This window comes from Gorilla gorilla, chromosome 13 (assembly GCF_029281585.2).
Source record: "Gorilla gorilla gorilla isolate KB3781 chromosome 13, NHGRI_mGorGor1-v2.1_pri, whole genome shotgun sequence".
Taxonomy (NCBI): domain Eukaryota; kingdom Metazoa; phylum Chordata; class Mammalia; order Primates; family Hominidae; genus Gorilla; species Gorilla gorilla.
Genome location: NC_073237.2, coordinates 80,183,564 through 80,210,016, shown reverse-complemented (window position 1 = coordinate 80,210,016; position 26,453 = coordinate 80,183,564). Strand labels below are relative to the sequence as shown.

At 39.0% G+C, this 26,453-nt stretch overlaps 1 protein-coding gene across 3 annotated transcripts; it reads right to left on the bottom strand.

Moving 5' to 3' along the window:
- Positions 1 to 3,100: 3,100 nt before the first annotated feature.
- Positions 3,101 to 26,439, bottom strand: RMI1 (RecQ mediated genome instability 1). Of its 3 annotated transcripts, none has more exons than XM_019033330.4 (3): positions 26,299 to 26,439; positions 7,359 to 7,447; positions 3,101 to 6,215 (listed from the first exon to the last, which is right to left on the bottom strand). In XM_019033330.4, exon 3 carries the CDS (start codon positions 6,177 to 6,179, stop codon positions 4,302 to 4,304), a length of 1,878 nt encoding a protein of 625 aa, XP_018888875.1. In that variant the 5' UTR covers positions 6,180 to 6,215; positions 7,359 to 7,447; positions 26,299 to 26,439; the 3' UTR covers positions 3,101 to 4,301. The 3 variants fall into 3 exon arrangements, with proteins under 3 accessions (XP_018888875.1, XP_063552567.1, XP_055206829.1); XM_063696497.1 differs by having other exon boundaries at positions 26,186 to 26,383; XM_055350854.2 differs by lacking the exon at positions 26,299 to 26,439 and adding an exon at positions 18,812 to 19,787.
- Positions 26,440 to 26,453: the final 14 nt, after the last annotated feature.

Here is a 26,453-nt window from a genome sequence, read left to right as displayed (position 1 = left end):
CCCGGCCTCATCAAATTCTTAATTTTAGCTCTTGCTTTTTTGCTGTTGTTGTTGTTGTTGTTAGAATTTCCACTTAGGCTAGGCACTGTGGTTCACACCTGCAATCCCAGTACTTTGGAGGCCAAGGCAGGTAGATTGCTTGAGCTCAGGAGTTTGCGACCAGCCTAGGTAGAAATGGCAAAACCCCATTTCTACTAAAAACACAAAAAACTTATCTGGGCCTGGTGGCGCATACCTGTAGTCCCAGCTACCCAGAGACTGTGGTAGGAGGTTCGCTTGAGCCCAGGAGGTCGAGGCTGCAGTGAGCCATGATTGCACCACTGCACTCCAGCCTGGGTGAAAAAGTAAGACCCTCTATTTAAAAAAAAAAAAAAAATCTATTTAGTTTTTCAGTTCCCAGTTAACTAAAACTTTCAATCTTGTCTTTTTTCAAGCATACTACATTGTTATTTTTAAGTCTAAAAATAACTGAATGTCTGAGAGCTTCATGTGGTGCCTACTAACTCCAGAATTAGGTAGACTAACCCTCCAAGTCACAAGCAGTACTGGACCCAGGACAAAGGCCAACCAATTAAGACTTAAGAATGAACAAGCAAAGAACATATATGGTCAACCCTCACACCCATGGATTCAACCAACCATGGATCAGAAATATTCAAAATTAAAATGCATCTGTACTGAACATGTACAGACATTTTTTCCTTGTCATTATTCTCTAAACAATACAATATAACAACTATTTACATAGCAGTTACATTGTATTAAGCACTTTAGGAGGCAGAGGCACGACAATTGCTTGAGGACAGGAGTTGGAGACCAGCCTGGCCAACATGGTGAGACACTATCTCTACAAAAAAAGTTTAATTAGCTGGGCGTGGTGGCATACACCTGTGGTCCCAGCTACTCGGCAGGCTGACACAAGAGGATCACTTGAACCCAGGAGGTCAAGGCTGAAGTAAGCTGTAATTGTGTCACTGCACTCTAGCCAGGGTGACAGAACAAGACTCTGTCTCAAAAAAAAAAAAAAAAATTATAAGTAACCTAGAAATTAAATTATTTAAAGTATATGGGAGTATGTGCATAGGTTATATGCAAATACTGTGGCATTTTATATCAGAAACTTGAGCATCTGGATGTTGGTATCCATGGAAGGTTCGAAACCAGTCCCTCATGGATATCAAAGGACTACTGTACTCTGAAAGCAGAGTCACTCCCAAGAGAAAGAGAAAGCTCATCTGATTATGCTTATTTTTTTCTTCCCATTTGCTACTCCCAGGAACTCTTAGGATCGTTCTTTTTTGTGTTAAATTATTAGTCCGGAGATTATCGTGCAGGTAACTTTTAAGTGTCTGGTTAGCCCCACATAAGCACAGACCTATGGCTACAAATTCTCAGGGAAAAGAACACATTTTCCCCCACCCAACCAGAATCTAAACCAAGTCATCCAAGTTTTCTCAGTCACTCTTTACTATAGGCCAGATTTTTCTAATCTATTCTTTTTTTTTTTTGAGATGGAGTCTCACTCTGTCGCCAGGCTGGAGTGCAGTGGCACGATCTTGGCTCACTGCAGTCTCCGCCTCCCAGGTTCAAGCAATTCTCCTGCCTCAGCCTCCCGAGTAGCTGGGACTATGGTGCGCACCGCCATGCTGAGCTAATTTTTTTGTATTTTTAGTAGAGACAGGGTTTCATCATGTTGGCCAGGATGGTCTTGATCTCCTGACCTTGTGATCCACCTGCCTCAGCCTCCCAAAGTGCTGGGATTACAGGCTTGAGCCACCACGCCCGGCCCTAATCTATTCTTTCACTAAAGAGAGCAGCTCTTTGAGATGCTGTGTATGCATAGATGTCAGGGCTTTAAGTACCATGCTATTGGAATGGATGACGGGAAATCACAAAAGATATTAGACAACAGAAGATGATCAGATTTGATGAAATACTTACTGGAGCTACAAGGTAAACCCCTCAACCATACTGTCAAGCAGCTTATATTCCAACAGAACAATGGTTCTCAACTGGGGGCATCTCCAGCTCCAGGGACTATCTGGCAATGCCTGGAGAGATTTTTGGTTGTCACAGCTGGAAGGATGCTGCTCACATCCAGTGGGCAGAGGCCAAAGATGTTGCTAAATATCCTACAATGCACACAGGACAGCCCCATAAGACTTATCCTACCAAAAATGTAGCAGCAGAATAACAGAGAAACAAGCACAGTAAAAACACACATAATATTAGTCTGTACGATGTACAGGAGAGCATGCAAGTGGGCAGGGGAATCCATGAAACACTGTAACAGGCACCTAAAGCTTAAACTGAATTGGAAATGATTTAGGAAGGTAGGGGGATCAGGCACTATAAGCATGAGTATGAAAGTAAGAGGTATATTCTTCCACATGTTTAGTGCACTACAAATAACTTGGTACCCCTAAAACTCAGAGGCAAAGAGTAATGGGGCAAGATAAGGCTAAAAAAGAAGTCAGGGGCCAGATCACGAAAGTCCTTACTTACTCAATGAGGAGTTTGGACTTCACCCTATAAGTAATGGGGTGGGAGGAGGTTGGTATTAAAGGTTCATGAAGAGAAAACAAGAAGAAACTTATTTTCGAAAGATCACTCTGCTAACATTATGGAGTACGGTTTGAGGGCAAAATAAGATAAAAGACCAATTAGTAAACCACTGCAGTAATCCAGGCCAGAGAAGACTAGAAACAGGATGTACCAAGAACCAATATAGTAGCATAGACTGATAAAAAGTACGATAGCCAGTCTTTAATGACAATATGAAAAGAAGTTCTAATCCCAATTTTCAAGCCCCATTCACAGAGATAAGAGTATAGAAGGAGAAAATTTAATGAAAAGATAATGAAAGATAAAGCTATCCCATTCAGATCACTTATTAAAAAGCTATGCAAGTATATAGACAAGATTATTACTAGGGCATATATTAGCAATATCTGTGTCCTGGTGCTTTGAACCCTGATACAACAATGAAAATATTTTAAAATCTTTCTCTTCTACTTCTATTATCATACATCATACATGTATTTATCTTACTTCCTGATATTTCGTTACATTATTTTCAATAAAATAAAACACCAATGTATTTTTTTATTTAAGGATTTGTTTAATGTTTTAAAATTCAAAGCACTTTAAATTATTTTAAGACAAAAGATTAATAAAAACAACATTACCTTTCAAATACAACTTTATAACAGCACAGTGGAAGAATGGTAAACAGTCCCTCTTTTTTTAAAAAAAAAATCAGTACTTAAAACCAAAGGAAGGCTTATATGTACAGCTAATTCAGAAAGGGAACAATGACACCTAAAGACATAGATAAATGCTTCATTTTAATCCAATAAATGTCCTACCTACTGGATCTTAATAATGATGTTTTCAATATGCCATTTAAAATAAACTATCCTTGAAAATAAAGTTTTAAATCATTCAATATAATCTATGAAATAGCATCTAGTTAACTAGATTACCTTAAATATACCAAATATTATAATCAGCAAAATAAAAACCAGTAAATCAATTTGCATCTGAAAGCCTGATGTTCCAATCTACTGGATTTTAATTTTTTTTCCCCTAAGATTAACAATATAAACAAATCTTTTGGGTACTCAACATATTATGACAAGCTCAGGCATGTTCAGGGTGGTATGGCCATAGACAGTACCAACATATTAGAAGGAAATTACCTATTTATAACTATTAACTTTCAAAAATATGACTCACCACTGAACACCAGTACAATATTTTAGCAATCATCTTATGTGACGTGACAAGTGGAAAACAAATTTCTCAACAATAGTGGGTCACCATATTCCTCCATCTAACAGTTACTTTTAAAAAAATTAAACTTTGGAGGCCATGACGGCAGGAGTGAGAGGCCAGGAGTTTGAGACCAATCTGGGCAACATAGCAAAACTCTGTACCTACAAAATAATAATAGTAACAATAAATTAGCTGGGCATGGTGGTACATGCCTATAGTCCCAGCAACTCAAGAGGCTAAGGCAGGAGGATCGCTTGAGCTCAAGAGGTTGATGCAATAACCTATGATCATGCCACTGCACTCTAGCCTGGGCAACAGAGCAACACCCTGACTTAAAAAAAAAAAAAAGATTAACTTATTTTCAAAATCTCCATATAACAAACATGATTAACACTTTAAAATTAAACTGAAATAAGCTATGAAATTTCATTTTTCCTTTTACACAAAGTATCATAAGTAAAATTGTGAACAAATTCTAAATATTTCCTTGTTGTTTTTAATTGTTCCTAATACTATTTGTTTAATTATTTATTTAACCGCTTCTTTAGATTCTCAAGGTGTTCCATATTAACATCTTGTAATGCCAGTACCATTGCTTTAGACAAGGAAGGATTAAATGAAATAGTCATTAGACAGCACAAATCTATTAGATCTCTTTGACATTTCTGCAACCCTTCCAGGAACTTTTGGTATTGAAGAGGATCCTTTTTTGACTGTTTCATTTCTGGTACTGAGAACCCTATCAAGCTAGTAAGTATTTCATCCACAAAGTCTACATCTAGATATGCAGTACCATCAGACACCTTTGCAGTTATACTCCAAATGCCACCAGAACTTGAGAGATTTCCAGTTAAGGTTACAATAAATGCTTTCACTTTCACTGTTGTAACTTCCTTTGGTTTGCTGGCCATTAGAACAGACAAATAGACAAAGGGTGGAGAATACAAATCCATGGCAATAGAAAGATTAATGCTATTCTCTGATGATCTTAAAGAACAACTCTGTAAATTACGATCATTTTCATTAGAAATTTGTGAACTCCTTTTCTGTACATAGTTGACCACCTCTCTATTTAATATTTTATTATTTAAGGAATGTCCATCTGAACTGCTGGTTTGTTTTATTTTATTATCTGTCTCTAAGTTCTTTTCTTTATTTGTAAAATCATGGGCTAAGGGTACATTACAATGAACTGAAAAAATACTCCTGTTTTGGTCTCTAACAGATGGACAACCAAATGATTTGTCTTCATTAGTCATTTGTTCAGATACATTTTTTTCACTCCAATTATTGTTTCCATTTTTGCAAGTCAAAGAAAAGTTATTCGTAGTATTAGGATTATGTGAAAATCTCTCTATACTTCGATCGGCATTTCTGTTAAAAGTCAATGGTTGCAATTCCTTAGTTTCCATCTGTTCTTTCTGGACAGTTTCTTCTAAAAGCAAGGCCTCCTCCAGTGAAAAGTCATCTAATTCTCCATCCATTACATGCATAGATAGGTTTGATGGTTCCTCTTTTGGTCTTGGAGAAATAACAAATTCTGGCTCAAAACTTGACTGTCTTGTGGGAATGGTATTTGAGGAACTACCTGTGGTGAAACATCTTTCTGAGGAAGTGTCATTATTTGCTGTAAGCTCATCATTTTCATCAAGACTTGCCAAGAGTTCTTCATCAGAAGGACCTAATGCAGGATCTAGAACATCTGTAACTCTGGGAATGTTTTCGTTAGAATTGTTTGGTATGACTGAAACTACAAGATCAGGTTCCCCTATTAATCTTGCAAGTACTTTTTCTTGGGCATATTCTTCTAAAAGAGCATCTACTTCACCTCCTAACACTTTCACATTTTCTGGTTTCAATAAGAGAACACCAAGACGGAAAGATATATTTCCATAAATCAAAATTTTTGTACCTGGAGGAAGATCACTATGAAGAATTGGAATAGGCTGATATTCCATTCCCTGTATTTGTACGATTCCATCAGTTAGCTGCAGCATCAACATTCGTGAAGGCTTTGCTTCCCAAGGTTTTGGGGTTACTTGTGCTTCAGCTGTAACTAGATCATTTGTTGTATTCTTTCCTCTCAACTTCTGTATCTGGGAGTATGCAGGCTGACTTACATCAACCAAGGAATTAATCTGCAGAGCATAAAATCCATTTAATTCTCCTTTTGGAATTTCTAAAATGCCATCGGGTAAAAGAGGATGCTCCAAATCCCTCAGATCAGTAAGGAGCCACTGCTCAAACACTTGTTTATTCATTTGGGCCTGACTCAAGTTAATATTATTATTTTCTTCTTGAATCCAGTTAACACAAGCTTCCAGCCACATCGGAGGTACTTTAACATGCCATGTAGCTAAAAGCCAAGTTTCAGCTCTTAATGCAATACTAGTCACATTCATTTCTTTTAAATAAAAGAAATAATATGCATCTATTACCTGAAAACAAAAAACAAAAAAATTAGATAATTCAGTATATTTGAATACAGCTTCTGTAATTCTCTGCACAGACAGGCACACCCTTTAGATTTTTCACTCTTCAGCATCTTACATGGTCGAAATTGAAACACTACACATAATCAGATGGTATAATGAGAAAATCAAAAGGTTTGAGACAGCTATACCTAGGTTTGAAAGCTGGCTCTGTCAAGTTACAAGCTATGTGACCTAATATAAAATTCTCAACTTCTGTAACCACTTTTTTCATCTTAAATGTCAACACTACCATCTATCTTATAGGATTGTTAACAGGATCACATGAATTATATTTGTAAAGCATAACGTCAGACCTATAAAGGATATTCAGTAAACAGTAGTTACAGTAGCCTCCCTTATCTATGGGGAATATGCTCCAATACCCCCAGTGGATGTCTGAAACTCTAAATATTATCAAACTTAATATATACTATTTTTTAAAATCCGATAACCAACCAGCTACTAAGTGACTAAAGGGTGGGTAGCATAAACAGCATAGATATGCTGGACAAAGGGATGATTCAAGTCCAGGGTATGATTTCATCACACTATTCAGAACAGCACTAAATTTAAAACTTATGAATTATTTCTGGAATTTTCTGCTAAATATTTTCAGACCTTGGTTGACTGCAGATAACTGAAACCACGGAAAGCAAAACCACGGAGAAACGGAGACTACTGTATAATATATTATAATTGATCTAATAATCACATTCTAATCATTTAAAATTTAGTTAAGAAACAATGTTCACTAATGTTCTTTATGTATGTGCAATAGTTCTAATTTAACTATTAAAACATACCACTGTGTCTGTCCATTTAGTACTTGAATATGTGGTATAAAGATAAAATTATAACAAATAATAGCAGACTCTGAGCTGACAGATGTAAAGCATCTTATTTGTTGGGCTAAATATTTTCAAAAGTCTGGCCAGGCAAATATATAAATATTTAACTTCTGATTTTCTCAGTATGATAAAGCAGTAGCAAAACAGTAAAGCCCAATCAATCATGTGTTCACAAAAGTATACTTTGTTCCTTCTACAGATGAAGATATTTATGAAGTAGAATATATTAAAGTTTTACTATGTCCATAAGAAAACTTACCACGAGGAATAGCAGCACAGGATTTGATGACAGAATTTGGAACTGGTTGTTAGTGGATTACTTGAAACTTCCACTGCTCAGAAATAGCCCTGGGAGATAAGACAAAAGGCAGTAAGAGTTATAAGATGAAGTTGTAGAAAGACTGGACTATTTTCTTAAGTGCAAGAGTTTGATGGTATGGTTCATGGGGATCAGAAACAAGCGACCATGAGAAAGTTACACATTCTCTCTAAGCCTGTTTCCTTTTCTATATACTTACCTCATAGGCTTACTGTGAAAATTAAAGAAGATAAGAGGTATAGTATTTGATGTTAAGAGTACATCTCTGGTGCTAGACTTATAAACTCTTACTTATAAACTCTGACTCTAAACAAGTTACTCAACTTCATGATATCCTCCTTATCCTTATCTGATTTGTAAAACAAGAATAACAGGATTTTCCTCAGGCTTGTTATGAAGATTAGATTAATATGAAAAAAGCAGCACCTGGCACACAGCGAGAACTCAGTAAATGTATACTATTATTAGACTTACAGTGCCTACTACAGCAACTGGCAAAAAGCAGCCACTCAGAAACTATACTTATTGTTATTTTATTTATTTTATTTTATTTTATTCTATTTTATTTTACTTTTTTGAGACAGTCTTGCTCTGTCGCCCAGGGTGGACTGCAGTGGCGCAATCTCGGCTCACTGCAACCTCTGTCTCCCAGGTTCAATCGATTCTCCTGCCTCAGCATCCCCAGTAGCTGGGACTACAGGTGTGCACCACCACACCTGGCTAATTTTTGTATTTTTAGTAGAGACAGGGTTTCGCCATGTTGGCCAGGCTGGTCTCAAATTCCTGACCTCAAGTGATCTGCCCACCTCAGCCTCCCAAAGTCCTGGGATTACAGGTGTGAGCAATCGCGCCCAGCCATTATTTTAGACTGAATGACCAATTCCTACATTGGATATGTTCTACACTGCTCTGAAATTACTGAAATGAGACTTTTTTGTAGGTTCTCAAGAAAATAATACATACCTACCTGAGATTTTAGAGGTTTAAACCCTGAAAATGCTAATACAGCTCACCTTAAGCTACTGCTGTAACAAAACTATTTTACATTGCATCCCCAGAAACAGCTGAAAGAAATGCAGCACATGCCTGAGAAATGGAAGGAACTAAAACTTCAGTTTATTGCTGATTCTAATGCTAGCAGTTGAACATCTTTTCATATTTCTCAGTGACATGGATTCCTTATCACTGCCTCTAAACAATTTCTCCTCTTTTGTTCTGTACTTCTGTCCTAGCACATAGTAAATGTATGTAAGTGCTTGCTACCATTAAAAATTTTTAAATGTCCCATAAAAGAAGACATAGAAGCATATAGTTCTCAGGAACCTATAAACAGTGGGTACATTAATTTAATTTAATGGATGATTAGAATTTAAAGGACATGGGGAAGTTAAGGTCATAATTATAGAACTGATTAATCTTTATATTAAAGAAAATGAGAGTATAAACTTTTTTAAACTATATGTAAAAAACAATGTAAAAATTCAAAAGTACAAAAAGTCTTTACTTGTTGTGATAAAGATAAACTATGCAGGTCAAATGAGCAGGTCTCTTTAACAAAGAAACCAAATCTCCATGCCAGCTCTCTGATTTACCTAATGGAAATACTTCCTATCTTGGCTGGGCGTGGTAGCTCACGCCTGTAAACCCCAGCACTCTGGGAGGCCAAGGTGGGAGGATCACTTGAGCCCAGGAGTTCAAGACCAGCCTGGGCAACAAAGCAAGATCCCATCTTTAAATTTTTTTTTTTTAATTAGCCTGAGCATGGTGGTGCATGCCTGTAGTCCCAGCTACTAGGGAGACTGAGGTGGGAGGATTGCTTGAGCCCAAAGGTCGAAGCTACCGTGAGCTATGACTGCACCACTGTACTCCACCTGGGTGACAGAGCAAGACCCTGTCTCTCAGAAAAAAAAAAAAATACTCCCTATCTTATTAAGAAAAGCAAAGTATAGGTGATATGGTTTGGGTCTGTGGCCCCACCCAAATCCCCAGTGTTGGAGGTAAGACCTGGTAGGAGGTGACTGAATCATGGTGATGGATTTCCCCCTCAGTGCTGCTCTCATGATAGTAAGTGCTCCTGAGATCTGGTTGTTTAAAAATGTGTGTGGCACAGATGAGGAGAAGAAGCCCCTATGCCAGTTTTCCATGTGACACCCTCCTCCCAGTGGGTGCGGAGCCCTCCTCACTCCTCTCTGACCCGCCCTGTTACACAGCCCACCAGGGTCCAGGGAGGCATTTGTTCTTGCTTTAAGTCAGGAGTAACAAATAATTTCTTTCTTTTTTTTTTTTCAATTAAGGGAAAAAAAGGGCCGGGCACAGTAGCTCGTGCCTGTAATCCCAGCACTTTGGGAGGCCAAGGTGGAAGGATCACCTGAGGTCGAGAGTTCGAGACCAGCCTGACCAACATGGAGAAACCCCATCTCTACTAAAAATACAAAATTAGCTGGGCATGGTGGCGCATGCCTGTAATCCCAGCTACTCAGGAGGCTGAGGCAGGAGAATTGCCTGAACTTGGGAGGCAGAGGTTGTGGTGAGCTGAGATTGCGCCATTGCACTCCAGCCTGGGCAACAAGAGCGAAACTCTATCTCAAAAAAAAAAAAACAAGGGGGGGTGTTGGACTCACCTCTACCTTTAAAACCACCCAGAGCCCTGCCAAAAAAAAAGGGGGGGGGGAATCCACCTCTATCTTTAAAACCACCCAGAGCCCTGCATCCCGCCCCATGTCCTACGTTGTTGCTAATGACAATATGTTTACTCTGTTATTCAAAAACTATTTTTATGTAATTAATGTATGCTTTGTTTATAAATGCCTGATTAAAAAAAAAAGTGTGTGGCACCTTCTCCCTCTCTGCCCTCCCCCTGCTCCGGCCACATAAGATGCGCCTGCTTTGCCTTCACTTTCACCACGATTTTAAGTTTCCTGAGGCCTCCCCAGCCTGTTCCTGTACAGCCTGCAGAACCATGAGCCAATTTAAACCTCTTTTCTTTATAAATTACCCAGTCTCAGGTATTTCTTTACAGCAGAACAAGAACGAACTAATATAATAGGATATATAGTATACTAACTTCTGTATACAAAACAAAGGAAAATAAGCACATTATTACTGAATAAACATAAAGTACCTCTAGATGGATATACAAGAAACTAGACAAAAATTTAAATATTTAGCTACACTCAATAACGAGAGTAAGATCTTCATGGGTCAGGAACAGATGACAAACTTAAGAGTGGTTAAGTGGGCACTAAAGCCGTGCAGCCCCCAGGAAAAGGGCACTTAGCTAAAAACAGTGTAGCTAAAGATACAAAGCTCCAGAAATCCAGCATGCCATGGATGGGACAGAAGACCAGAAACAGACTCCTTGCTGGAACTGGGCCAAAAAAAGTTCCACCCAACACCTACATGTGGCGGGAACGGAGTTACCCTGAGAATAGACACTGGGCCTGCATAACACATATAACACACGTAGTGTGGTCCAGAACTGGGCTATTCACTAAGTAAAAACCCAAATTCCTAATGAAACAGCTGACCTAGAGCTATGTCAGCCAGAGGGACAGGTGGAGTAAACTCTAAAGCCACACAAAAAGGGTAAAACACACACAGGAAAAAACAATCCAACGTGAGCCTGCAAACCAAAATTATAATATACTTTAGGAAAATTACTACCAATCAGCAGACAGAGCAAACAGAATTTACACTTGAAGACAGTTTTTTAAATGAAAAATCTTAATTTTTTTTAATCTCTTTGAGCATACTAAATATACTTAAGTGGGACTAACATCCTAAAAGAAGAATAGAAGATAATTAAATGATCACGGGCATGTATAAAAAGAATCTACTGCAAATCTTGGAAACAGAAAATGGTCTCTAAAATTAAAATCAATAGATGGGATAAACATCCAGCTAACAACAAATGAGGAGATAACTTATGCATTAGAAATTACCTAGAACACAGTATAAAGAAAGATTAAGATATTACACGCTGGGCGCAGTGGCTCACGCCTGTAATCCCAGCACTCTGGGAGGCCGAGGTGGGTGGATCACCTGAGGTCAGGAGTTCAAGAACAGCCTGACCAATATGGTGAAACCCCGTCTCTACCAAAAATACAAAAATTAGCCAGGCGTGGTGGCATGTGCCTGTAGTCCCAGCTACTTGGGAGGCTGAGACAGAAGAATTGCTTGAACCCGGGAGGCGGAGGTTGCAGTGATCTGAGATCGTGCTATTGCACTCTAGCCTGCGCAACAGAGTGAGACTCTTGTCTCAATTAAAAAAAAAAAAAAAAAGATATTACACAATGAGGAAAAAAGAACTAAGAAGTAGGGAACATAGTTCCAACAGTGAAATAATTGCAATTTCATAAAGAAAAAATAGAAGAGGTGAAGGAAATGTTTTTTAAAAAGTAATGGTTGAGGCCAGGGGCAGTGGCTCATGCCTGTAATGCCAGCATTTTGGGAGGCCAAGGCAGGTGGATCACGAGGTCAGGAGTTCAAGACCACCCTGGCCAACAATGGTGAAACCCCATCTCTACTCAAAATACAAAAATCAGCTGGGCATGGTTGCACGCACCTGTAATCCCAGCTACTCGGGAGGCTGAGGCAGGAGGATGGCTTGAATCTGGGAGGCGGAGGTTGTGGTGAGCCGAGATCTCGCCACTGCACTCCTGCCTGGGTGATAGAGTGAGACTTCATCTCAAAATAAATAAATACATAAAGGTTGAAATTTTTCCAAGATATTATTTTCTAGGTTGAAAAAACTCTCTACTGCTAATCAGTATTTTTTTAATCTACACTTATACACAGTAACATGGCAAAATACAAAACATTAAGGATAAAAAAAAGTATCAGAAGACCTAACAAGCTGGATGTAAAATATAAGATAACAAAAATGTGGGAGCTAGACGTGGTGGTTCATGTCTGTAATCACAACACTTGGGAGGCCGAGATGGGCAGAACGCTTGAGCTCAGGAGTTCAAGACCAGCTTGGGCAACATGACAAAACCCCATCTCTACAAAACATACAAAAATCAGCCAGGTGTGGTGTCACCTTCTGGTGGTCCCAGCTACTTGGGAGGCTGAGGTGAGAGGATCACTTGATCCCAGGAAGTATCTGGTCAGTCTTTTGACAATGGTGCCAAGACTCCACAATGGAAAAACGATACTCTCTTCAGCAAATGGTGTTGAGAAACCTGGACATGCCCATGTAAAAGATTAAAGATGGACCTTATCTCATACCATATACAAAAATTAACTCAAAATGGATTACAGGTCTAAAGGTAGCACCTGAAACTATAAAATTCCTAGAAGCAAACATAGGGAAAAAGCTTCATGACATTGAAATGGGCTATGATTTCTTGGATATGACACCAAAAGTACAGGTAACAAAAGCAAAAATAGACAAATGGGACTACATCAAACTGAAAAACTTCTGTGCACCAAAGGACACAATCAACAGAGTAAAAAGACAATTTATGGAATGGGAGAAAATATTTGCAAACCACATATCAGATAAGGTGTTATTACCCAGAATATGTAAAGAACTTCTCAACTTGATAATTCACAACAAAAAATAATCCAATTTGAAAATGGGCAAAGAGCTTGAACAGACATTTCTCCAAAGATATACAATGAGCTGATAACAGTGGCTCACACTTGGAATCCCAGCACTTTGGGAAGCGGAGGCAGGTGGATCACTTGAGCCCAAGAGTTCAAGACCAGCCTGAACAACATGGCGAAACCCCATCTCTACAAAAAAAATACAAAAATTAGCCGGGCATGGTGGCGCACGCCTGTAGTCCCAGCTACTCATGAGGCTGAGGTGAGAGGACTGCTTGAAGTCAAGGCTGCAGCAAGCCATAAGTGTGCGACTGCACTCCAGTCTGGGCGACAAAGCAAGACCCTATCTTAAAAAAAATAATAATAATAATAAAAAGATATACAATGGTCAACAAGCATATGAAAAGATGCTCAACATCACTAATCATAAAAGAAATACAAATCAAAACCACAATGAGATCTCATCCTCATACCTGTTAGAATTGCCAATATCAAAAAACCAGAAAACAACAAGTATTGGAGAGGATGTGGGAAAATTGAAACCCCTGTGCACTGTTAATATTATCGTAAAATGGTGAAGCTACTACGGAAAACAGTATAGAGCGTCCTCAAAAAATTAAAACTAGAACTACCACATTATCCCACTTCTAGGTGTATATCCAAATGAACTGAAAACAGGATCTTGAAGAGATATCTCACAATCCACGTTTGTTGCAGCATTGCTCACATTAACGATATAGAAACAACCGAAATGTCCACTGATAGAAGGATACACAAAACATAACATATACATACCATGGAATGTTCAGTATTATAAAAGAAGTAAATCCTATCATACGCCACAACATAAATTAACCTTGAGGACATTATGCTAAGTAAAATAAGCCAATCACAAAAGGACAAGTACTGCATGATTCCACTTACATGAGGTACCTAATATAATCAAGCACATACAAATGGAAAGTAGAAGGGTGGTTGTCAAGTGTTGTGGGGAGGGAGAAATGGGTAGTTTCAGTAATGCAAGATGAAAAAGTTATAGATAACTGTTGCACAACAATATGCACATAATTAACAATGCCATAAATTGTATTTAAAATTTGTTGAGTGTAATTTTTTTTTTTTTAGGCTACTCAAGTAAAGCACTGGAAATGGAGAAGGAATAAAGAAATCTATAATTGGTTGTGATCAATTAGTTGTAAACATCACTGCAATCACACCAGTAGGTAAATTTATTTGATGTGCTTTTCACTACAATTTTAAAAAGAGAAAAAGATGGAAGAGAGAAAAAAGGAATAATTAAAGTACCCCTATTTGCCAATGACATGAATATTGATGAAGAAAATGCCAAAGAATCTACAAAAAAGCTCTATCACCTGAGTTAGCAAGATATAAGGCCAATATATAGCACAAAAGTCAATTTTATTTTTATATAATTGATCTTCATTCACAGATTCCTTATTTGCCTACTCACTAAAATTTATTTGTAATCCCAAAATCAATATTTGCTGCACTCTCGTGGTCATTCATGAACATGTGCAGAGCAGTGAAAAACCTGAGTCACCCAACATGCACATTCCCAGCTGAGGTCAAAGTGATACTGTGCCTTTTTGGTTCAGGTCTCATACAATAAACAAGTCTCCTTTTAGTGCTCTACTTAGTGCCATGTTTTTATGCTTTTTTTTTTTTCCAGTAGTTTTGATGTTTAAAATGGTTCCCTGGCACAGTGCTCAAGTGCTACCTAGTGTACCTAAGCACAAGAAAGCTGTGATCTGTCTTGTGGAGAAAATATGTATTTTAGATAAGCTTATTCAGGCATGAGTTACAGCACTGTTGGCTGTGTAAGTTCAGTGTTAATGATTCAATGATATATATTAAATGAGGTGTCTTTAAACCTTCAAATAAGGTTGCCAACTGCACAAGCAACGGACAAAACAGTGTATTTTATAATAGCACCTAAAAGGCAAACACTATGCTGAAAACTATAAATTACAGATTAAAGAAATTAAAAACAACCTAAGCAAATGGAGAGATATGGATGTGTTCATGGATTAGAAGAGTTTACCTGGTTAAGGTTTTAGTTCTCCCCAAATTCATCTATAGATTCAATGCAATTCCATTCAAATCCCCAGCAATCTTTTTATAAAAAATAACAAACTGATTCTAAAATTTATATGGAAAGGCAAAGGAACTAGAATTGCCAAGACAATTTTGAAAAAGAAAAACAAAGTTGGAAGATTCACACTATCTAACATCGACACTTCATATAAAGCTACAATAATCAACAGTGAGATGCTGACAAAAGGATTAACATACTGGAAAATAGGAAGAAAGGACAGTCTACAAATAGACACACATATATATGATCAATTGATTTTCCACAAAGTTGTAGAAGTAATTCAACAAAAACAGGACAGTCATTTGAACACGTGGCACTGAAACAACTGGATATCCATATGCAAAAAAACGATGAGCTTCAACCAACACCTCAAACTATGTATAAAAATTACCTCAAAATAGATCACAGAGCCAAGTGTAAAAACTAAAACTACAAAATATGTATAAGAAAGGTTTGCAGAAAAAATCTTTGTGACCTTGGTTTCCTAAAAGTTTTCCTAGAAAAATGACACAAGGCTGGACGTGGTGGCTCATGCCTATAATCCTAGCACTTTGGGAGGCCAAGGTGGGAGCATCGCTTCAGGACAGAAGTTCAGGAGCAACCTGGGCAACATAGCAAGACCCCATTTCTACAAAAAATTTTTAAAACAAACTGGGGTATGGTGGCATACATTTGTAGTCCCAGCAACTTGGGAGGCTAAAATGGGAGGATTCCTTGAGCCCAGGAGGTTGAGGCTGTAGTCAGCCATGTTTGTGCCACTGCACCCTACCCTGGACACAAAGTGAGAACCTGTCTCTAAAAAATATTAGTTAAAAAAAAAAAGAAAAATGACATCAAAAGCATGATCCATGATGCATAAAAGAAAGAAATTTAAAACGTCTGTTCTATGAAAGACACTGTTAGGAATATAAAATGACAAGACACACACACATGCATATTAGTCTAAAAGAAACATCTAATTGACAAGAGAAATATCCTGAATATCCAAAGAATTTTTAAAATTCAGTAAGAAAACAAATATCGTCCAGGTACAGTAGCTCAGGCCTATATTCCCAGCACTTTGGGAGGCTGAGGCGTGTGGATCACCTGAGGTCGGGAGTTCGAGACCAGCCTGACCAACGTGGAGAAACCCCGTCTCTACTAAAAATACAAAATCAGTTGGGCATGGTGGGACACGCCTGTAATCCCAGCTACTCTGGAGGCTGAGGGAAGATAATTTCTTGAACCCAGGAGGCGGGGGTTGTGGTGAGCCAAGATCGTACCATTGCACTCCAGCCTGGGCAACAAGAGCAAAACTCCGTCTCAAAAAAAAAAATAAATAAATAAAAAGAAAGAAAGAAAGAAAACAAATATTAAAATAAGCAAAATACTTTTTATTGATACATAATAACCTACATATATATGGAGTACACGTGATATTCCGATACATACATACAGTGTGTAATGATCAAATCAGGGTAATTAGGATATCTATCACTTCACACATTTATCATTTCTTTCTGTAGAGAACATTCCAAACCTTCTCTTCTATTTTGAAATAATAAATTATTGTTAACTATAGCCACAATGCAGTGCTATCAAACACTAGAACTTATTCCAATTGTATTTTTTTTTTTTTTAGACAGCATTCTAGCTCTGTCGCCCAGGCTGGAGTGCAGCGGCGCTATCTTGGCTCACGGCAACCTCCGCCTCCTGACTTCAAGCGATTCTCCTGCCTCAGCCTCCCAAGTAGCTGGGACTACAGTCACGTACTATCACGCGTGGCTAATTTTTGTATTTTTAGTAGAGACAGGGTTTCACTATGTTGGCCAGGCTGGTCTCGAACTCCTGACCTCGTGATCCGCCCACCTCAGCCTCCCATGCTGGGATTACAGGCATGAGCCACTGCGCCCGGCCTCTAACTGTATTTTTACACCCATTGACCAATCTGTCTTCCTACCCTTTGACCCCCTACCCTTCCCAGCCTCTGGTAACCATTGTTCTACTCTCTACCTTCCCAAGATCAACCTTTTTTTAAATCCCACGAGTGAGAACATGCAATATGTCCGTGCCTGGCTTATTTCACTGAACATAATGTTCTCCAGTTACATCCATGTTGCCGCAAATGACAGGATATCATTCTTTTTTATGGCTGAATAATATTCCGTGTATATATAGCACATTTTCTTTATCCATTCGTCTGCTGATGGATTCAGGCTTTTCCATATCTTGGAAACTGTAAATAGTACTGTAATAAACACTGGAATGCAGATATCTCTTCAATACATTGATTTCCTTTCTTTTAGTTTATACTTTGCGGTGAAATTGCTGGATCATATGGCAGATCTATTTTTATTTTTTTGAGGAACCTCCATACTGTTTTTTACAGAGGCTACACTAATTTATATTCCCAATAAAACTGTCCTACCATTCCCCTTTCTCTTTATCCTCACAAGAATCTTTTTTATTTTTGTTTTTTTTTTTTTTGTCTTTTTGATAGCCATTTTAACTGGGGTGAGACGATATCTCATTGTGGTTTTGATTTGCATTTCCCTGATTCACGATGTCGAATATTTTTTCATGTACCTGTTGGCCACCTGTACATCTTCTTCTGTGAAATGTCTATTCAGATCATTTGCCCATTTTAAAAATCAGATTATTTGGCTTTTTGCCATTGTTTCAGCTCCTTATATATTCTTGTTATTAATCCCTCGTCAGATGGATATTCTGAAACTGTTTTCTGATTCAATAAGTTGTCTCTTTACTCTGTTGGTTATTTCCTTTGCTGTACAGAAGCTTTTTAGCTTAATATAATACCATCTATTTTTGCTTTTATTGCCTGTGCTTTTAAGTTTTTACCTCAAAAAAATCTTTGCCCAGAACAATGTCCTGAAGCATTTCCACAATGTTTTTGCCTAGTAGTTTCACAGTTTCAGGTCTTACATTTAAGTATTTAATCCACAAAATAAGAAAGAGATTTGAAAGGATACTTCAGTCCAGGCATAGTGGCTCACACCTATAAGCCTGGCACTTTGGGAGACCAAGGCAGGAGGATCACTTGAGCCCAGGAATTAAAGACCAGCCTGGACAACACTGAGATCTTGTCTCTACAAAAATATAAACAAAATTAGGTGGGCATGGTGGCATGTGCCTGTGGTCTCAACTACTCAGGAGGTTGAGATGGGAGGATCACTTGAGCCTGGGAGGTCAAGGCTGCAGTGAGCCAAGGTCACACCACTGCATTCAGCCTGGGTAACAGAGCAAGACCCTGTCTCAACAAAAAAACAAACAGAAGGCAAAAAGAAAAACGATATGGAAACTTCACCAAAGAAAATATGCAGATGGCAAATAAACACAGGAAAACAGTTCAATATTATTAGACATTAGGGAAATGCAAAATTAAAATCAAAGGTGATATCACTACCCATGTAAAATAAAAAATAACTGACAATACCAAGTACTAGAATTCTCATTGCTAGTGAGAATGCAAAATGGCACAGCCACCGTGGAAAAGAATTTGGCAGGTTTCTATACACAGGAAAACAGTTGGGCAAGGTGCAGTGGCTCATGCCTGTAATCCCAGCACTTTGAGAGGCTGAGGAGGGCAGACTGCTCGAGCCTGAGAGTTCAATACCTGCCTGAGCAACACAGCAAAACTCTGTCTCTACCAAAAATGCAAAAATTAGCCAGACATTGTGGTGCATGCCTGTAGTCCCAGCTACTCAGAAGCCTGAGGGAGGAGGATCACCTGAGCCTAGGAGGACAAGGCTGCAGTGAGATGTGATCATGCCTCTGCTCTCCAGCTTGGGCGACAGAGCAAGACCCTGTTTCAAAACAAAACGAAAGGAAAACAGTTTAGCATTTTCTTAGAAATCAAAACATACACTTACCATACAACCCAGCAATGCAACTGCAAGGTATTTACTCAAGAGAGTAAATAATTTTGACATCCATTAAAATCCTGTATGTGGCCAGGTGTGGTGGCACACACCTGTAATCCCAGCACTTGGGGAAACTGAGGTGGGAGGGTCACTTGAGGCCAGGAGTTCAAAACCAGCCTGGGCAACATCTCTATCTCTCTATCTGTTACAAAAAATTAAAAAACTGAGTGTGGTGGCACATGCCTGTAGTCCTAGCTACCCAGGAGGCAGAGGTAGGAGGATCACTTGAGCCCAGGAGGTTGAGGCTGCAGTGAGCCGTGTTTGCACTACTGCACTCCAGCCTGAGTGACAGACTGAGACTCTGTCTCAAAAAAAAAAACCCCACCCACATGTCCTTCATTTGGTCAACGGATAAACAAACTGTGATAATATCCATACAATGGAATACTATTTAATAATAAAAATAAATTATGGACACAAGGAATAATACGCATGAATGTCAAATTCAGTATGGTAAGTAAAGGAATAATTCCATTTATATGACATTCTGGAAAAATGCAACACTATACAAACAGAAAACAGTTCAGTGGTTGCCAAAGGCTGGAAATGTGGAAAGAGGTTGACTACAAGGGGCAAAAGAAAATTTTTGGGGTGATGGAATTGTTCTATAACATGACGATAGTGGTGGTTGGTGGTTACATGACTGTTATCTGTTTATCAAAACTCAGAACTATACACCAAAAAATATGAATTTTACTGAAGGTAAATTATACTCCAATTAAAAAACTGAAGGTAAACACCAAAAGAATAGAAATGTAACAACTACCTTTCAAACTAGCTGAGGAAAATATAAAGAAAACAATCTAAAAGAAGGCACAAAAGGAGCAGAAAAGTGATAAAAATAGAAACAATAAGAAGGCAGGCCGGACGCGGTGGCTCACGCCTGTAACCCTAGCACTTTGGGAGGCCGAGGCGGGTGGATCATCTGAGGTCAGGAGTGTGAGTCAACATGGTGAAACCCCATCTCTACTAAACATACAAAAATTAGCTGGGCGTGGTGGCACGTGCTTGTAATTCCAGCTACTCAGGAGGCTGAGGCAGAAAATCGCTTGAATCCAGGAGGCAGAGGTTGCAGTGAGCCAAGAGTTTCCCACTGCACTCCAGCCTGGGTGACAGAGTGAGACTCCATCAGAAAGGGAAGGGAAGGGGAGGGGAGGGGAGGGAAGGAACCCAGCCATGGCTCTTAGTTGCACCAATTCAATAAGGTTCCTATTTCCTCCAGTAAAATTTAAATAACACAGTGCTGGCAAATGGACCTAGTATAATTTTCAAAGGTGTTGTAAAAATGTGATGACAGACATTAGATTAAGTAAACTGAAATGAGGACAAAGTGTACTTTCAGTTGACTTTGAAACTTCAAAAGAAATGAATCAGTAAGAAAAGAAGAAAGACTGATTGGTTATGAACTGAAAAGGTCAAGGCTGGACAGAAAATAAGAATGAATTTCAGAGATATTAATCCTATATTTCCCAGCAGGTACAGATGTATAAACAGAGAAATGAAGACTTTGCTGAAAATAAATTAAAACCTATTTTGTAAGACTTAAAATTTTTTTAAAGATATCAATAAAAAATGTACTTCTACATCTACAATGTTATCTAAACCTCAAAACAGTAATTTTTTGATAGAAAGGGTATTCTCATCTATTTTTGACAATGATGAAACTAAGGCATGAAGATTAAGGCATACATATCATACCCAACAGCAGACCCAGAACTAGAACATAAATTCTGCTAATCTCCATTCTTTTACCTTTTTCTGTCAACTTAAGTGGAAAGAGGAAGTAAAACCAGTCCCTCAATTCATCTATAAAACTCACTTATGTATAAAATCCACATATAAACGGCCATTCTATAAGAGTGGTTTGCTGCTACTATAATGAACAGAATTCTCAGATCTCACGTAAATAACAAGCCCATCTAATGCATTCTAAATTGTTTCATTTACAAAATCAAATGAAAGAAAAACTTAAAAATATCACCTACACCTACTATATTTATCTTTGTGATAGCTTCGACATAGTGCTGCGGTTAAGTACTACTTTTCCTTTTGCTATAACTACTAACATAGCACATAAAATAATTTTTACATTTTTTGAATATTACAAACTGATATTCTAAGGCTCATGTATCAGTTTATTTTTTAATTTTTTTTTTAATTCCAAACTTGCTCTTCCTGGTATATGCTATTGTTTTGGTGGTTTTTTTTTGGAGTCTTGCTCTGTCACCCAGGCTGGAGTGCAGTGGTGCAATCTCGCCTCAGCCTGCTGGGTTCCTGCCATTCTCCTGCCTCAGCCTCCCAAGTAGCTGGGACTACAGGCTCCTGCCACCACGCCCGGCTAATTTTTTTGTATTTTTAGTAGAGACGGGGTTTCCCCGTGTTAGCCAGGATGGTCTCGATCTCCTGACCTCGTGATCTACCCGCCTCGGCCTCCCAAAGTGCTGGGATTACAGGCGTGAGCCACCGCGCCCGGCCGTATGTGCTACTGAACACCGCAAGTGGCAAAACTCCTTTCAGCCAAGAGTTGGGATGAATTCTGAAAAACACTGCTCAGTGAACCCCAACAACTAAACTGTTCCATTAAATGTGTCAGTCCTAATTAATAACTCTAAGAACCACCCTCAACTTCTGAAGCTGACATACTATAAATTTACAGTAATGTTATCGTAACTGGGCAAAGAAAAAAATTCCATTGACTAAACACCCAAAAGATAACCAAGACACCTGTAAAACACAAGCAAATGTGGTAAGAGATACTTAACACTGTACAAGCATTCCAATACAACTATTCTCAAATATTTTACCAAAAAGTCAAGAACTTTAGGGGAAATAAAATAATTGCTAACATACATCTGTTACACAGATTTCATCACTTAACAACAAAGTAGAAAGTAGGATTGATCTAGGATACGGATATAATTCCTACAACTGCATGTCTTAATTATAATAAAAAGATGATGTGTAATAGGTTATTTTTCCTACAGATTAGAAAGAGCTTATTAAAATGTTTAATCAAATGGAAAAATATTATGTAAGATCTATATTATAAAGTTTAGACTGGATATTAATAATTGAGACCTTTAATAATTTGGTAAATTATATTAATGGCATCTAGTCCTTCAGATAATTCCTAAGGTTTTCATCCCTTCTTTGCTTAGGAAATTGGGTAACCATAGTCACAAGCAGGTAGAAGCAGCTCAGAGACAGAGGTTAGCAAGGGCAGCACAAATTCCCGTGTGCAAAGAACAGCTCCTGATCCTAAAGAACTCCACTGTCCAAGAAAATAATAATAAATTTGGAAAACTGTCTTTTAAATTATACATTAAGATATGTTCGGGCTGGGTGCGGTGGCTCATGCCTGTAATTCCAGCACTTTGGGAGGCTGAGGCGGGTGGATCACCTGAGGTCAGGAGTTCAAGACCAGCCTGACGAACATGGAGAAGCCCATCTCTACTAAAAATACAAAAAAATTAGCTGAGCCTCATGGCGCATGCCTGTAATCCCAGCTACTAGGGAGGCTGAGACAGAAGAATCGTTTGAACCAAGGAGGCAGAGGTCGCAGTGAGCCAAGATTGTGCCATTGCACTACAGCCTGGGCAACAAGAACGAAACTTTGTCTCAAAAGAAAAGAAAAAAAGATGTTCAAAACTGGTAATCCCAGCACTTCGGTAGGCCAAGGCGGGTGGATCACCTGAGGTCAGGAGATCCAGACCAGCCTGACCAACATGGAGAAACCCCATCTCTACTAAAAATACAAAAAAATTAGCCGAGCTTGGTGACACATGCCTGTAATCCCAGCTACTCGGGAGGCTGAGGCAGGAGAATCGTTTGAACCCAGGAAGCAGAGGTTGCGGTGAGCCGAGATTGTGCCACTGCACTCCAGCACAGGCAACAAGAACGAAACTCAGTCTCAAAAAAAAAAAAAAAGGTATGTTCATACCATATTATCCACTTCTTTTACTTTCCAGAATTAAGGACATAATCATAAATAAGGACAAAAAAAGCCATATATTTAAGGAGATAATATCCCTGGTACTGTGATTTGATCTTTACAAATTAAGTGAATATATTAAATTATCACATATACCCCAAAACTATGTACATCTTTTATGCATCAATAAGTAACAAAATAAATAAAGACAAAGATTTATGTGGCAGAGAGTTTACCACTGAGTTTTTATATTTTGAAAAAAACAAAATGTTCAAAATGGGAAAAAAAGTTAAATACATAGCACTACCACCATGAAATGAAAAGCTATGAAATCTTTAAAGAAACCATTTTTAAGAATTATTTAATGACAAAGAAATATATTCACATTTTGTTGGGAAAAAGAACACATATAAAATTACATACAGCTTAATCCCCATTAATTTTATAATCAGGAAAAAACATTTTTAAGAAAGCTGATTAGCATTGTATGAATGATAAACTTGGCTGACCACACTAATCTGCATTCTAGATCTGAAGTGCCAGGAACTGAACAAAAGAAAATAAAGTGGGAAAATTTTATCACCTACCACGAAGGTCTAAGCATATTTGATTTACAGATTAATTTTCAGTCAGCCTCATATATTCCAATTTTTTTTTTAATAAAAAGCAAGGCAGGAGTGTCATCCTTTTGGACCTTACGTGTGTCATTCTGACAATAGCTGAGACTTAAAAGCACTAACGAATATTTAAATCTACTCCACATTTCCATTATCTTCATCTAAACAATAAAGGTAAGTCTACATTTTAATTCATTGAGGATGAGTTCAAGGTAATCCTGGAATTTTTGAGAAGATACTCCAAAAATTAGGGAGGAAAAATTTATACCGTATATGACTGAAATTAGAAGAAGTAATCAGAGGAGATTTTTGTGGATCCTCCATAACCTAAAGTAAGGAAAAGACAGAAAGAGAATCTGGAACCCCATTTTGCTATGTGACCTTGGATATGTTCCTTAGCTTCTCTTAGTGCTAGTTCATTCGTCCACAAAACAAAGATAACTAACAACTTGCTCAAAGAACTCTAAAAAGTATTAAACTGCCAGCACAACGTTTAGCACACAGTGGGGAACTCAGGAAATAGTAGTTATAAATACTATTTTAAACAATAATGCAGCTGGATAGTGTACATTCTCAATTATATTAGCCCATCTAAAGTAAATCCCCCATCTAAGTAATATTGGGTCTAAATTCAGTGAGTCCAAAGTGATCACTACACCATTACACCATTGTACCAATCACACAAGACTGGAGTCAATGAATGTATTGGTAAGTTCTTGAATGAACACGGGTATAAAATTATTGGGTTGAAAAGTCTTAATTTCAAACAGAGAATAAAAGGATGGAGAAAAAAGACTTCCCTGTTATTTAAAGAGCAAACCTAAAAATTAAAAAGACGTAAAGAAGAAATCAAATGGGGGAAAAATAGCAACCATCCCACAATGGCATCTAGAGGGGATGAATAATTTACACCAGTCGAGGTCCAGTCTGGACAATCAAACTGGGAGGAAGAGGTTCTTTTTTTTTTTTTTTGAGACAGGGTCTCGCTCTGTCGCCCAGGCTGGAGTGCAGTGGCGCGATCTCGGCTCACTGCAAGCTCAGCCTTCCGGGTTCACGCCATTCTCCTGCCTCGGCCTCCTGAGTAGCTGGGACTACAGGCTCCTGCAACCACACCCGGCTAATTTTTTTTTTTTGTCTTTTTAGTAGAGACGGGGTTTCACAATGTTAGCCAGGATGGTCTCGATCTCCTGACCTTGTGATCCGCCCGCCTCGGCCTCCCAAAGTGCTGGGATTACAGGCGTGAGCCACCGTGCCCGGCCGGAAGAGGTTCTTATATAGGGCTGCTTACTTGTGATTCCCACTCATCACTCCTTATCAAGAAAATGACTGCAACATAAATACTAACTTGAAAGAAAGCACAGCATCATCATTACCGTACCGCTATTTGTGCATATTAGTGTCAGTGACATGTCTCAGGTTTTAAATGACAAACTCAATTAAATGTTGCAAATACTAACTGGCGGATTAAATCTCTATAATCCAAGTATCCTAAGCCCCTACATAAACTCATCAGTTTTGAATATTTAATAAAACTCTGAACTTTGTGTTTTAGAACTGAAATGCGAGTTAAGTTTTACCTACCCAACAAGACTGTACACTCTTCATGGTGGGGACCATTTAAAAAATTATATTACCACTTAAAGAGAACTTTTATAAACTCCACAGTCCCGGACATTATGTTCTAACAGCATGTGTTAACGTATCCTCCCAGAATGTAAATACTGGTGTTTATCATGAAATCCTCAGTGCGCCCTAACAAGAGTTTTCCTCTAATCAGTCAAGTAAAAGATGCTGGGTGGATGCAATCATGGCCATTTAAAAGAATGCTGGTATATATGTTTTGCAAATTACCCAAGAAGGAAACATTATAACAGGAATGAATCAGCACAAATTCATCAACACTAAAATATATGCATGTATTCGGCCAATGGTGGATTTCGCTTTATGTGCAGATTATGACATCTTTATGCTTCAAAATGAGTTTGGGATTGTGGGCGGAGGCTGGAAGGTTGACGAGTAAGGATGTGGAAAGCGGGTACCACCAGGGCTGGAGATTTCCCAGGGCTGTCACCGATTGAATGTGACCTTATGTGCCTTAACAAAGGAAGTCATGAAAGCTTGGCACAGGAGCCTTAGAAGTAAGGAACCGAATACAATGCAAGTGTGCGCTGAACCCGCTAGAACAGGAGCACGTTTGAGAGCAAGGGTTTTTGTCTGTTTTCATCACTGCCACAAGGCAGGCGCTTTGAATGGAACGTGGAGGTCTGCAACGTATTCAGCCATACGCATTCATTTTAGGAGACAAGGGCAATATTTATTGCCTAAAAATTTTATCGGAATAAACTACAGCGACGACACTACAAAATACTTCCATCTCAGGTCCCATTACCCAAGAGGAAAGTCTCAGAACCGAGAGCCCTGTGAAACCGCCTGGGCCCTCTCGGCGAGAAGTTCTCCAGTACTCCCAGGCTCGCCCCGCGTTTCCCCGGCTCCCGCCCCGGCGCAAGGCAGGCCGAGAACCGCCAGCTGCGCCCCCGGGCCCGGCCTTGACTGACGGACGCCCCGGACCATTACAAACAGCGGGTTTCCGAAGCGTGGGCCCGGCCCAGCGGACGCAGACGGCCCGCACTTACCGCGCCGCAGCTCGTCCCGCAGCCCACAGACCACAGCCCGGGGCGGGGTAAGGGGCTTCGGGCACGAGTGTGGGCTGTGAAAACAAGGGCATAAGTCTGGGCCGAGCACCGACCTGGGCGTCCCGCATTTTCCTCGCGCAACATCGGTCCCTGGGCAGCGCAACCGTAAGGACAGGAACCGCCGCGGCGCGCTCCCAGATCCCTTTTTGCCTCTTCCCGCCCGATTTGCCGCGCGCTCGCGCCCCTCCTCCAACCCCAAAAGGACTCC